Below are 15,251 nucleotides of genomic sequence, written 5' to 3' on the forward strand. Positions count from 1 at the left end.
CTGCACTTCTAGGAATCATTTTTAAGACCTGTGAAATGCCTTTGAAGAGTATCTTAGAAATGCTGCCACATAGAAATGCAACCATTTCAAAGTTACTTGCTGCTTGTGTACTCAAAAATGAGGTGGGTGGTAGGAGAGAAGGGAGCTATTTATCTCCTTTGATCATATGTCCACAGTTTTGGTGTCCTGTGTTGGGATACATTTCCTCTGTTTTTTGCTTATTTTTCATATGTTTCACAGCATTCTGTCTAAAAAGGTCCATCTAAAGGCTTTTCATATCTGGAAGGCCACCTCCTTCTCTCTACATCTTCAAGTAGGAAACAGGGTGGTTCACCAACAAATAATGATCTGAGACTTCAGGGTTCCAGATTTCCTTCTGTGTTTGCTTTCCCACTGCTACAACAGTCCTCTTGGTGTCTGCTCTGATGGCTGGAATAGGTTTAGGGCCAACCTATAGGAATATGGCTGTCTGCTTACAAATCATTGCAACCATCAGAGACAGTGGCCAACTTGCAATTGATCTTGTTCTGCTGTTTAATGCTTCTCTCACAGGCCTAGGCAGGGAATGTCTGCATCCCCCGGTGATTTTCCCAAATCATCAGTCTTCAACCATAGTTCCTCATTTCTCATATGCTCACTGCTTCACAGCTGGTTTGTATGATGTTGGTTGAGTGGTCAAAGTCCTTCAAAACTAGAAGTGTAGCATTCTGATTCTGAAACAAATTCTGCATTTTTTTTTTTCCAGATAGGGAAATGGTGGAATGAAGCCTATGTAAAAAGACATTAACTTATTACAGGATGTACCTAAGAGGAACTGCTGGTATTTTAAGAATTAATGGGAAAGTAAAAGATTATGAAATAGAACAGAGGCAATTCTGTGAAGTTCCATTAATTCCCTTAGAGGAGAGACAGTATGTCTTAAGGGGAAGAAAACCAGTTAGACACAAGTCATTGTGGATAGTGTTGAAGAGTGGCTGAGCAGAGTGCTTGTTTTGCTGCTACACCACTTCCTTGGGCAGCTGCACTGCCCCATGGAGGTTTTTCAGCTGGGCACACAGTCAAACATCATTGCAGTGTCAGCAGCTGTGTGCCAGCTCAGATGCTACCAGTATATTTGTTAATGTTGATGTGGCCTAAGTGCATCCATAGAGGGTAGTACTAAAATCACAGCAATATTATTGTAGGACTCTGTTCACAGCATATCTTGTAGTGCCTTTTTAAAACCCCAGTCTTGCCCATGTTATCATGTGAAGCTTCATTTGTGAAGTCCCATTGACTTCCCCAAGTGCAGAGCTAATTGCATGAGAAGGATCTAAGGGGTTTACTCCTTCTCTTGATACTTCAATGAAAATTAATTTCTTATATATTATGTATGAGTAATATATTTCTGTTTGTACATTAATATTAATGTTGCATATTTTTGAGCACAAGTTCTATTCTGTAGGATTAAATTATCTTGGTAAGTAATAGTGCAGAATTCAGTTTGAGTTAAAAGTGGACAATTAAGGGCAGGGGGAGGGTCCTGAGTCACAATTTGGAAAGTGAAATTAATCAGCATTAATTCTCCACAGAGTGGGAGAAAAGCAGTTGTAGTGTTTAAATTACAAAAAAAAAAAAAAAAAAGGTATATAAAAAAGCTCCTGATTTTGCCTTTTTGTTAAAATCTAGAGAGCTTTTGCAAAATCTGTGATGGAGAAAAGAGACAAGAGTATTCTCTTGTGCGTACTTGCAAACTATTAATTTTATTGGGCTACATCTGTTGCTGATTGTTGGTAAAGAAAGTAGTGGCTTTATTGAATGACAGTCTGTCTCAGTTTGCCTTTTTTTAAAAAACAAAGGAAAAAAAAACCTTAAAAGGGAAACAAATATCAGCGTACTCAGAATATCAGCTTTTTGAGTCTCAGACCTGCCAAGTCAAGCTCTCTTGCCTGTGCTTTGATACCACTTCACCTGCAGAATTATCATTGTTGGTCATAGTTCCTCCTCAGTGTCCACACAGTGGCTCTGGCAGAGATGCTGAGTGTTGGGATACCTCAGGATGGGCTAACAGCTCTTCAGATGCTCTCAGCCTGGCCATTGCCTTTGGTTTTAAGGGCAATGGAAGGGGACAGAAAGGGGTGGGGATGCTGACAGAAAGTTCAGTTGCTGACACAGTCAGCCCCAAATTCCTGAGCCCTGCCCAGCACATACATGTGCATCGCTCAGATACTCAGCCTCCCCCAGAATCAGGCCCTCAGAAAGAGAGAGAGAGGTGTATTTGTTTTTTAGATCCCAAATCAAATTCACAGTACTTTAAGCTGTTTGTATTCATAAACTACATAAGCCTAATATGAAGAAATTGAGAGAGAAAATAAATATACAGCCATGAGCTGCCACGTTTTAGAGTTACTTTTCTGACAGGTATTTCACTTCAGTACTGAGTTTGAAAGGCCTAGAGAGAGTTAAAGAATTAGAGATCTGAAAGGGAAGAGATGCAGTTTTTAAATGTGGCAAGATGTGGTTTTTTTCTGTGTGGGGATGTGAGACATTGCAAGCTAATGCTCTTCGTCAGCTAGGGGAGGGAAAGGTTTGGAACTAAAAGACATTGAAGACAGACATGATTAAATACAGAATCCAGAATAAAGGTGAAAGACAGAACAGCAGACCATTAATTCAAGCAGAATAGAAAAGTAAAGACTGCTAACATGAACCTTAGTATTTCTGACTCAATATATTTTGTGTATGAATAAGTAACCATAATGAAAGAAATGAGAACAGAATAATATTTCTTTCCATTTTTAATTTTACTTACTTTATGGGATTGATTGTATTCTTTCCACAGGCATATACACTCAGATCCTTGTATAATTTAAGATCCTGCTAAACAAAAACAGAACAGAGAAATACTCATAAAATCTCCATGAACATGTTTTTAAATGTAATCAGGAAATACTAATTAAAGAGTTTTGTGTGAGCAATTACAAGGGTTGGCAATTAGTCAATTAAAAAGAAAAAAGCAAGATGACAATGCCCCATAAGCAAGATAAATAACTATGCAGTGAAACTGGCTAACATATGCTTAGTTTTCTAAGAGCTTAAAGTTGACAAACTAAGCATCCAAGAAGGTAAGAAAGAAATCCTCAATTAAGGTATTGTCAAAATTAATCTGAACTCTGATGAAAAATGGCTAAATGGTCAAAGCTACGACCATGGTTGCTCTTGTGTATCATGAAGGGCCAAGCACACTGCTAATGTTTAATAAAATAATTATGAAAAAAAAAAAAAAATCAGCTGGCAGCCTTAGGAGTTAGCACTGGCAAATTGCTGTAGTTAGTGTGCAAGTTTTAAATGTCTTGTTATTTTCATATGTTTTTTTGGATGCTGTTCACTTTCTCTTGTCAGGTTACTGTTCTGTCAGTTTAGAAGGTTGAATTAACTCCACCCTTTGTGTGAGGGAAATGGAGTGAATGACTGATATGGGAGAAGGGAATTAGAGGATGTGAGAGGTGTGGTATCACTCTCTTTTGGTAACAGCAGGTTGTCTCAGCTCTGTTATTGATCCATACACTCAGTCTGTGCTAAAACTGAAGGGGAAAAGCCTTGAAAATCCCCTTCAGTAGTGTGTCAAGGGCAAATAAAGTAATGAGGTGTAAACAGGAGGTTATTGGTGGAGTAACAGGTGCACATCAAAACCATTTTTGATAGTGCACGGAAGAGTGTGAAAGGAGTATAGAACAAACTAGGGATGCCTGCAAGCCTAAGACTGTAGGTGCCATGCATTAGAAGCTATAAATGATATTTTGTTTATTTCATATAGGAAATAAGTATTCAGCTAAGAGGGGCATGGGTACAGGGGATCCAGAAATGGTGTCAGTAATCAAGGAAACCAGTACTGTTAAACAAATGCTTTGTCATTGAGGTAGTGGCATATCCTCCTCATGAAGTACAGATAAGAGGTAATATAATGGAGTTTAATATACAATAAATGATTTACAGAAATATCCATTCCAAAATTCTCAGTGAAAGGAGCTGAAGATAAAAGGAAACATTAAGCAGATAAACTTGTGGCCTCTAAGAAGAAGAATCAACAACATGGAAAAGGCCACAAAACAAACATTTAACAGGGAATATAAGGCTTATGCATGAAGGTACTGGTTTGTGAGCTTGATTTAAACAGAGGGGAACAGAAGAGGAAGGCTAATCAAAGATATGATAGAAGAAGGTTTGGATTTAATGAAGGATAGAGGGCAAAGATTCACAGAGGGAGGATCATGCTTAAAATTTTCAATAAAGAGTATTTTGAGAGAATAGCCACAAGTGCTGACAGAGAAGCCTATAAACATGATTTACCAGGGCTTTAGCAAAGCTTTTGAAACGGTATAGCACAAAAGACTAATCTGCTGGGTGAATAAGTATGGCATAGGGAGAGATACTTTCTTTGATTAAAAAAGAAAAGAAACACGATCTTGGGTATGGAAAGCATAGGAGTCTTGTGAATTGAAGCAGGTTGGTTTGGAGGGGTGTAAATAATGGAAAGCCTTAAGAATCATTATTTGCACCAATCTTGTTGAACTTATGCAGCATATCAGTAGTCTGGAAGAAAGAATAAGTAGTAAGGTGCTGAAATTCCCTGATAGTACAAAACTGGGGAAATGTCAGAACAAAATAGGCAGGTGATAAAATACTGAATGATTTTGACAAGGAGGTGGAGCATGAGCTGAAAAGTAGCATATGCAGTTCATTTTCAAGTAATATAATGAGGCTGGGGAATAGGAAAAAAAGAATGTATCAGTACCTCAGACAGTCACAGGGCACAAAAGTCTACACAGAAGTATTTTCTGCATGCTTTTGAAGCACTTCTGAATAGAACTGTAAATCCTCTAGTAGTGTGGTTATTTATAAAAGAGAGCAAATAAAATTATGTGCACAGAACTGAAGTACCAGTTGAAAGTTCATATTCCTGGATTGTTTATAAAAGCAGCAAAGTTTCATTTCACATGACATGGACACTCTGGGCACCTTTATAGAAAAAAAATTCAGAAAACTGCAGAATGATAAGTGAGGACTGGGACAATAATTAAAGGTTTAGATGACATTAGCTATGCAAAAGGTTAGGAGACACATGCATATGCCCAATCCAAAGCTCTTTAAATGAAGTCACAGAGAAGACTTGAATGCTGGAAGGCTTTAAAATGGTTGTGAAAACAGGAAGGCAACAGGCACCCAATGCTCTTGTGAGACATTTGTCCAAGCAGTTACTATTCTACAGTGATTTTGGACGGCCCCAAGAATGACTTGGGCTCAGATTTACACACAGCATGGAGGAGAAAAACTGGCACTTAGGTTCTTGACAGAGGGAGTTCAGTGTAGGATTATGGGCTTGCTTATCAGAGAGTTTTTATTAAAGATGAGGTGAAAATAATAATAATAACAATAATAATAATAATAATAATAATAATAATAATAATAATAATAATAATAGTAGTAGTAGTAGTAGTAATAAAAGGAAAAAGTTAAACCACTTTCTTAATTCCATGTGCCTTTCTCCTCTGGAACAAATCTTTGGGAGTTTTTGCAAGATGGCACAGTTTAGAGCACGTTGTGTCTTTTCCATTTCCTAAACTGGTCCTGTCCAAGTCCATATGGGAATGTACTGGCAAGGGCCTTCTGTGGCCCACCATTGCTCATTTGAAATTACTCTCTTACAGGAAATATATGTCAGCTTTTTTCTGTGTTTGTAGGGAAGAATGACAATATTGTCATTCTTCACCTCAGGAGACTGGCAGGTGTCCTTTGGGAAAAGCAGCTGTGGCAGGTTAGAGTGTAAGTGCCCTTAGGTGTCCTCTCTCCATTCTTGTGTGGAATGGATTTGCTCAGGGCTGTGAGCTGGAGCAGCAGGGCCTGGGTGCCTGTCCTGTGCTGCTGAGTCCTCCACATGCTGCTGGCCTGGGCAGAGGGACGAGGGAGCTCAGCAAGAGTTCCCTGCTGCAAACAGCTGCAGCAGGACAAGGCAGAGATGGCTGTCACAGCCCTCTCTCTTTAGAGCCATCTTGCATTGCAAAGGCTGGAGACACTTGAGAGAAATGCCTTCTTGAGCCAAAATCCAATTTTTTCTTCTGTGGTGTGTCACACAGGTGCTTCAAGGCTTCTTTCCTTCCTATCCAGGCAAGGGCATGGAGGTGCAATACCTCATATCTGTCTCATTCCCTCAAGTTTCCCCTTTCTGGGAACACAGTGTGAGGAGGGGCTGGATCTCCCCCCAGATCTCACCCTAGTAGGGAATTGGGATCAGCCATGAAACACATCAGGACCCAGGAACTCGTGGGAGCAGTTATGAGTCCCATGGTTCTGACCAAGCTTGTCAGACTAATATGTAACTTGCAGCAAACAAGGAGTTCCTTAGAATGTGAAACATATGGAAATATGTATGTGAGTTTTGTTCAACATGGTATGAAAACGACTGGGTTTGATCACTTTGAAAATCTAGGAGTAAATGGAATTTACTGAATATGCTTTCAAAATAAAAACTTAATCATGCACAAGTTTAGACACTTTGAGATGAGTGTGTGTTGAGCTAATAAAAGTTGATGTCAACATTTTAGAATATACTTGGAAACAAAAAAGAGCTAGTGCTTGATCAAGCAGCAGTCACAAAAACAATCTTCCCTTCATGATAAAAGGAAAAACTCCGTGTGTGATTCTACAAATATGTCAGATCATTTTGAACAGGCTAGTAAGTGCTAGTAAATTATTATTTTTTGTTGTTGTCAAATCACTTTACTTTTTAGCATTTGACTTCAAAAAATCCCCAACCTTTGTATGTGTTGTCTTTGTGTACATCAGTCATAATTTTGCTGACAATTCTTGACATGCACTCTGCATTGCTCTGCTAACAAGAGAAAAGACCAGCCATTACATTTATGTTTCTTTGTTTTTCAACAAAGTCACATATCAGGAATAATGCTAGGGGTATGCTAATAAACAATACATAGTGCCAGTCATCAGGGAGTAAGAAATATTTTCTAACTAGTTCTAAAGGGAAACAATGTTTTAAAAAAGGGGAGAGTGATTGTTATTTATGCCATATTGTTGTTCTATATGTCAGCATCAAAAAGCATCTTGTAAAGAGCTTAGCATAATAAATTGTTGATCGTGACTGTCATTATTTAGAGGTCTTTGCTAGATCTAGATGTAGTGCAGTAAGGTTAAATTTACCAGCATGTAATAGGAAATCGTCAGACTAAATCTGGTTTTCTACCAATGTTACCAGTATTGTAACAAGACTGAAAAAAGAGAAAAAGTATTTTATCTTTAAAAACAGCTGGCTTTACAAATTGTCACAGTAACACTAAGTCAAAGCTGGTTTGGTTTCTGGGTATCCATTGGTTTTTGATTGTCTACATAAAGATATAACTTCGTAAATTTTGAAAAACTGAGGTTAATTTAAATGAAAAAACAGCAAAAAAAGCTTATTATTTTTTCCACCATGAAGAGACGCAGCACATTTTATTGTCATTGAGAAAATTAAAATAGCCTCTGTGTATGCGAAGCAATGGGAGATTTGTAAAGAGGAGCCCACAGGAACACTTAATTTCAGAGCTGACTTTGATTAGTCACTAATTTTTCAGTTAACTTGGTAAGGCAAAACAACATATGTTTGAAAAGTCTTTATATTCCTGCCTGCAGGCTTGAAGTAGAAAGATACTTAATAGAAGGGCACTTTATCTGTCTGGGACAGGGCATCTAAATTTAGACGCTGATAAAAAATCTAGCAAGTCTTTATTACTGTTTGGAGTCAGGTAAAAAAAGCTAACACCTTTTAAAGAATATAATTGATAATACCAGCTGAATAAAACTCTTCACAAGTTAAATATATACAAGTGAGGCTGTATTTTTGATGCATGTTATCCAGTGAACCTTATTTCTTCTTCAACTAATATATGGGAAATCTGCAATTTTAATACATCTGTGCCAGTTTCTTATGACTTTACATTCTTCAAAAAATATGTGTTTTTCTGTGTTTTTTTCTTTTTTTTGCTGATGTAGGCAAGGTGCCTGTGGCTGTACAGAAAGATCTGTGTCTCTTGAGTTACTGCCTTGATGTGGCAGTTCAGGGCTTACCTTGACTTTATTGCATCTTCAAAACAAGAATTGAGCTCTTCAGGACTGTTACCTTAGGACTTGAGTCCTTGATACTACAATTATGCAGTTGAATAATTGTGTGAATCTGACTTTTCTCATTAGATGCCTGGATAACTGCAGATTTTAAGTCTTATGAAAGAAAAACGAAACCTGACTTTGAACACACTCTTAGTTTTCACTTTTTAAACAATGCTTTCCAATATCAACTCTCTGGCCAATTCAGATCAAGAAAAATAATGAGAGAAAATGCAGTTACGTTTTTAGGATGTTGAAATGTCTTGGACAAGTTATATACCTTGTAGAAAAGTGAAAGAGCAGATCTTTTTTGAAAGGCATCAAGACAGAAATGAAAAACATGCTCTGTGCACCAAATTGAGCAAAGTAATGTATTTCCTGGTTTATAATGAAATTTGAGCCATATACACCATGCTTTTTAAGAAAGTCAAGCCCAATCTAATGTGGCCAGAAGGCATGCTCTTTGGCTAGTTTCCAGTCAGGATTCCCAGATTTAGTACAGGCTTGCCAACAGATATTATTGAAGCAAAGGCCCTAATAAAGGAACTTTTTGTCCAGACTAGCTGAGAGGATATTCTCCTTAAAAAATGGCAGCCTGATTGACCATTTAAAATTTGTGGTGCAGAGGAGATTCTGCAGCCCCACTGAAAATGAGAGCAGCACATTTCTCATTTCTGTGTTCTTTTCCTGGCTTCCCCCTTGTTCTGTAGTGGATCTAATCCACTGCTGTAAAATGAAGGATCCACATTGATTGCAATGTTGTTTGGCTTACATCCATATATCCTGATTCCATTTTGCCTTCCATGAGTAGGATAGATGTTTTAGCAATACTGACGTGTCCATGGAGTTAGGAAGTTGACAGCAATCTCTACCAAGTTTCAGAAAACTCAAATGAAAGGTATTACAGAACCTGCAGAGTGTTATTTTTATATATTAATAATTAAGCCTTAATGAAAGCACTGCTGGAGAGCTTTAAATAACCACTGTGAACTTCAGTATTTTTAGTTATAATGAAATTATTAAAACTGTATGTTTCAGTAAATTTCATCTACCCTTGTTTCTTTAGAAGAAGACCTACCAGTGCATCAAATGTCAGATGGTTTTCTACAATGAGTGGGATATCCAAGTTCATGTTGCAAACCACATGATTGGTAAGTGAGCATTAACACTTCTCAAAGACAAATAGCCATTTTTCTTACTCATTATCACCATTGTCTCTAAAATTAAACAGAGTTAAGGAGAAATTAATTGTGGATCCATCAATGATTAACCTAGGCATGATTGATTTTTTTATTCATATTATTAGACTTGATAAAGCATTAGCATATTTTATTTTCTGCAAGGGCTAGTTTAGACTTCTGCAGAGAATTATATATCTACTGCCAGTCAAAACACAGGTGATTAGCAAATTAAACTTCTAATCATTTTTGCATTATTGAAAACAAACTAACAGGAATGGTTAATGAACTGGATGTTAGCTTTCCGTAGAGTTTTAGACAGGTTTTAATTTCAGAAGTTATTATGGTAATGACACTACTGTGTACTTCTCAAGCACCTCAGTACCAAAATCAAAACTAGTGAGTTTTTGTCATTAGGAAACATAAATAATTCAAATGGCCATAAAATAGTATTGTTTGTTATGTTTGAGCAGTCTGGAAAAAAATCCTGAGTGTATCTGTATACAATTAAATGCTATAAATTATTTGGAAAAGTAAGGTATTGTAGTATACAGTAATGGAATACACTCTTTAAGGTACAAGAATTTTAAAAATGTCTTTTAGCATTCCTGGATTCTGATGTTTACAAAGCTGTTACAGTTGTAAATTGGAAAAAAACAAAAGCTGCTTTTTCTTTGATATTCATATTTTCCTATTATTTGCTGATTCCCCTAGGTTTACCCATAATGTTTTCAATTTGGTAACTACTCAGTAATAGCACTAAGAGTTCTATCAGCCAATTAAATTTATCAAGCACATCATTTGCTCACTAATAAGATAACATTGCCAGGATTGTCTCCTGGTTTGTTTTTTTTTAGACTTTTTTTCAAATTTTGCTTTTTAAAACAGAGATGGATACCACTGATTTTTTATTCCTGCTTCCCTTATGCTGCTTTTCTTGCTAAAATAGCAGAAAATCTTACAAAACACACATCAAAAATATGGTATAGAAGCTAATAATTATATATCAAACAGCAGAGAATTTGCTTGATTTTTCACTTTCTGGTTTGGTGGTAATTCTTTTTTTTTCTTTTGAGGTAACATGCAGATTTCTTCCATGAACACTTAACAGTTTGGCTACCCTGTAAAAGAAAGTTATCTGCCAAAACCTAATGGCCCATTTCTGTGGGTACTTTATTTGTTACATATTTAGAGCATAAACATTTTGTATTTTTCATAAAAATGAATAAATGGAAATGACAAACTGTTTTTTTAAAGGAGACAAGCAATTTACATGTTAGGTTAAGCCTTAGTTTTGATGTCTTGTGTTTTTGGGTAGGAGATAAATTTAATTGCTTCAGAGTATTCAATCTGTGTCAGTAATGGAATTTAAAAGTATGATAGTATTAACAACAGAAGTCACAATTTCTGCTGTTTTATTTGAGTCCAATGTTTGAAATGTTCTTAATTATAGCATATAGTGATGCTGAAACTTGACGGGGAATGTGGACACTTTTTATGAGGGATGATGCTGGAATTGATGATGTATTTGCTTGCTACCCACTTCCCAGGTGCCTCACATTTTTAGAACAGGAACTCATTTATTTCATTAAATACTCAGATTTATTTTTCCCTCTATTTTCTGGATGAGTTTTATTAAAGAGTCAGAATGGGAGGAGCAAAATGGGGAGAGAATCAGTAAAGCAGGACAAATCCATTTAGCTGGCCTCAGCTTGCAGATCTGAAAAGATGTGTTTTCTTAAACTGAGCTATTAACTGCCTACGTTTAATTTCTTAAAAGCTGGATGAGGTTGAATGAGAAAGAAAATCTTTTAAAATAATATTTAATTGTTTTGTCTGTGTTCTATCTAATCATGCATGATATTACTTCATGACATAACCATAGTGACACAGATTTAAACGTGCTTAATATAAAATCTTCCCAGATAAAGGGAAATAAAGGAGCTTGCAAAACATGCAGGGAGATTTGCCGGTCATGCGTGTGGTAATCTCTGTTCAGTGGAAGATTCTTATCTGCACTGCCAGACTTAACAGTGCAGTTCCTAATGATGTAGCCTTGATTAAGCAAATGCAAGGGGATTTTGTGTTGGGGTGGAGTGAAAGGAATATCAGTGTTCTGGAGAGTTTTGAATGTGACCTCGGAATCGAAACTCAAGGAAACACAATTTCTGATCTCCAATTCTGTTAGTCTTCTCACCACTAATTGGATTTTTTCCTTAGCTATCTTTCTAATTTCACTCTCTCCTCTCCCCTTTAATTTATATCATTGTTCACAGGCCTTTTTCCAAGACCACATTCTGTCTAGAGAGAAAGGTTCAAGGGGTCACATCAAGCTGTTTTTAACCAGCCTTAGTTTATGTACATCTGTAGGTATTCTTATAGTATTTATGCATAATACAAAAAACATGCACACAAACACATTTGTGTGAATATATATAATATATATGCCTGTAGTTACCTGCATGCATATCAATACGTAGATTGATAAATATATTAGATTAATTACTGGAGTGAATATTGGCTTGTTGATACAGCACATCAAACAAACAAAAAAAAAAAAATGGTTTCCTAAAGATATTGATTCCTCCCATTTTTTACAGTTAACTGATAAAATGTGTCTTCTTGCCCTGATTTTCTAGTAGGTGATTGGCAGAACAGGATGTAGTGTCTTTGATCTCTGGGAAAAGGAAAGTAAAGAAGCTTCAGGAAGATGCAGAGAAAGAAAAGAGTCTAAATGCAAGAGAGGAGGAAGGTGATGTGGCAAGGCAGGAGTTAAAAGTCAAATGGTGTGATAATCCCTATATCAGATGTAGGGGCAATAAATGCCTTTACAGACATCATTGCCAGTGTCAGGAACTGTTATTTCCTCTCATAGTAAAATGTTCCCATTATCTGAATTGTGGTTATTGATGGATGCAGTGTCTTCTTACCTGAAGGGCTCCATAATCATAATTCAGAGAAAAGAGAAAAGAGGAGGGAGGCACTTTGTACATGGGACGAATGTGAAAGTGGAAAGTCATCTGCCAAACTCCATTCAGAAATGAGTGGGAACCACTAACAGAGATAATGTTCAGCCAGCTGAGGGAAACAGTTGCTGCTCAACATCATGATGCAGTTTGAAAGCCTAGAAAAGTTGATGGTGTCCCATCTAATCACTGTGCCCCGTGAACATGATCCTGCGATGTAAGCTGAGTTCGTGTTGCTAACATCCACAGAGAGAAGTTGAATTATGGAAGGTCACTGAGGCAAAGCTATACTTATAAAACCCCAGTGTGAAACTTAGACTTTTAAATAAGGCAACTGGAATTACTTTGTTGGCTAAAATAGCTCCACTGAGGGTAGGTATTTTTAGGTTGTATATATGTGTGTGTTTTTGTCTAATCAAATATAATCTCAACTAGACATTTAGCAGGGGAAGAAGGATTAGAGGCTATTTGAAAAGCCTCTTACTCTTCTTTGTTAAGAGTATATAGCATTTTTACAGATTTTATTATACATTTCAATCAACTCAACAAGAGGGATTATGCCACCTAATGGAAAATAAAATCTGCCGATGACCCAGTGAAGTGTAACCTTAAGTATCTTTGACAACAATGCAATTTACATTATACAAGTTATGTAATAAAAAGATGTCATAGGGGCAGCTTTCCTTTAATAACTACACGTTTGCTACTTCTAGAACGGTCCATTTTAGAACTGTTCTGCAGTCTTCCCAACATCTTCATGATGGGACGGGGCAGTAAGCCTTTTCCATTGAATGCATGAGGACAAAGAGGCATGGAAGTGGAATCCCTTGCTTGCATTAAGTGAGTTAAGTTCAAGAGTTCTGACTGTCAGATCTGTCCACACATTTCCAGACACTGTACTTCATCAAGCAGAGCCATGTTAGCTTAAACTGCACACTGAGTCAGGCTAGGCTAGGGGATGCTAGCAGACAGAAATCAAGGCATGATGTGGGGTTTTTTAAATAGGCCCTGTCTTTTGGCATTATTTTGGACCTAGATGTAGGCATGCACTTTTGCTTGAGTAACTGTAAGGATAATTGCCAACAATTGACAACTGCTTGTTGGTGTATGTACTGACATTTGCAGGTGAAACAATTTCCAGCTGTTGGGTGGGAAAGGAGGAAATATAAATCCAGGTTTCATATGGGTTTAGAAAGTGTTGGCATAAATGTTATTTCTTCAGTTGTCTTCTTTCTTCTGCTTTTTTCTTTTTTTTCTGAGTGAAATACATAGCACTTTTAGCAGCCTTCTTTGAGAAAATTCTATTTCTGGGTACACGGCTTCTGTGGAAGAAAAGCTTTCTAGCATTCCTTTGTTTTCATCACATAGTTTACAGTTGGCATTTGACCTGAGAGAGTAGGAAAAGAGTCTGCCATTGTTTGTGTTCTGTTTGATGCACTCCACTGCTCCTCCTATTATTTTCACTGTTATTTTAAGCAGACACACTAAACATTGTTTGATCTTCAACTGATTCCTTTATGTCTGTAGTATCTGATAGAGTTAGGTGTAAATAGACTAAAGAGTTGCTGTAGCAGTTGCCTTGGATTTTGCACACATGCATGTACAGCATGGCTCAGAATTGGGGGAGTTCAGGAAAGGAATTACTCCATATAAAATTATGGAGCTCAACAGCAGAAGTGTAAATTTGTAAGTGCTCTGAGTAAAGTGCTGTTAGGCATGAGATAATGTAAAGAGATGACATTGCCAAGAACTATTTATGAAGAGCTTAATTTTTTTCACTCTGATAATTCTTGACCAATAATTACCAGCTTCTAATTATCTATTTTAGTTAGAAAGAAATTTCTATCACTATGGAGGTTGGCATTGCAACTAGCGCATAAATCCCCAAAGAGGTAAATGTGTTCCAAACAGCCACAAACAACTGTCTCATGAAACACAGTGAGCAAATTGCGAGCCGCTGGCTGTGCACAACAGAGCAGCACATTTACCATTGAGGACTGATCAGGCTGACAAAGAGAATGATAAAAGGGGGAAACAGCCACAATCTTTGTAGTTTGCTGCTACTTTTGTTGATGGAGAAAGCAAGGCTCAGTGTCATAGCAAGAAGCACTGCCCCTCTGAAGAACTGGGGAGTAAAGAGGAAGGATGCGGTATCTTTTGAAACCCCAGTTTTGACAGTTTCTAAATATGTAATTTCTGACAAGTGAACAGGCTTTTCTTTCTTTAACCTTTTCAGTATCATGTGTAAAACCCGTTTTGTGAAGTCTGTTGAGGAGAGTTTGTCTCTGAGTGAAGGATGTTATGTGGCATTGAGCAGGGTAGCAGATGTGAGCAGGAGGAGGAAGTGAAGGGAATGGAAAAAAAGGTACTGAGCACTAAAGTTAGAAAGCAAATGGGAAAACAGGATGAAGCAGTCCTGCAGTTGAAAAGAGGAATTCCAGTTTACATCAGTAAATAAATACTTCATCAAATCCCAAGTAACCAAATCTATGCTGAAACAATTGAAGCTTAAAAAGAAGGGTATATAGAAAATGTGATCTAACATTTTAAGATCTCTGCAAAGAAATTTTTCAGCTGTATTTTAAAATAACAAATAGTATGCAACCATTAGAAGATGTAAAGACACACTTTAGTGCAACTCATAATTTTTATTTTTTCGGCAACACTGATATAATATGTATATATGCTTGTGTGTTGGGTGGATGTGCATGTTTGCATTATGCATGTATTAACTGCATGCATAATAAACCTATACAAATAAATCATCTTATTTGCCTCATATTTGTGCAGTGTATATTATGGTACATGTGGACAGCACCACTGATGTCAAGACAAAGGAAATACTTCAATCAGGGTTCTGGAAATCAGCCCAAGAAAATTCTTGTGTGGTTGTAATAGCATGTGGCATTCACACATTCTATTATTTGTCTAATGCCTAAGGTCATTAAAACCCCATGATTTTGCTTTCACT

The 15,251-nt window shown here is 37.0% G+C and overlaps 1 protein-coding gene across 12 annotated transcripts in view; it reads left to right on the forward strand.

The window, feature by feature from the left end:
* The window catches only part of ZNF521 (zinc finger protein 521), a 229,676-nt gene that overhangs the window by 103,243 nt on the left and 111,182 nt on the right, over positions 1–15,251 (forward strand). For 11 of the 12 annotated variants that reach the window (XM_056484126.1, XM_056484115.1, XM_056484117.1 and 8 more), the window contains one exon: positions 9,203–9,287. In XM_056484126.1, coding sequence (XP_056340101.1) covers positions 9,203–9,287 — 85 coding nt within the window. The remainder of the gene's footprint in view (positions 1–9,202; positions 9,288–15,251) is intronic. The other variant, XM_056484116.1, reaches the window with a different exon arrangement.

This window comes from Oenanthe melanoleuca, chromosome 2, assembly GCF_029582105.1.
Source record: "Oenanthe melanoleuca isolate GR-GAL-2019-014 chromosome 2, OMel1.0, whole genome shotgun sequence".
NCBI classification, from domain to species: domain Eukaryota; kingdom Metazoa; phylum Chordata; class Aves; order Passeriformes; family Muscicapidae; genus Oenanthe; species Oenanthe melanoleuca.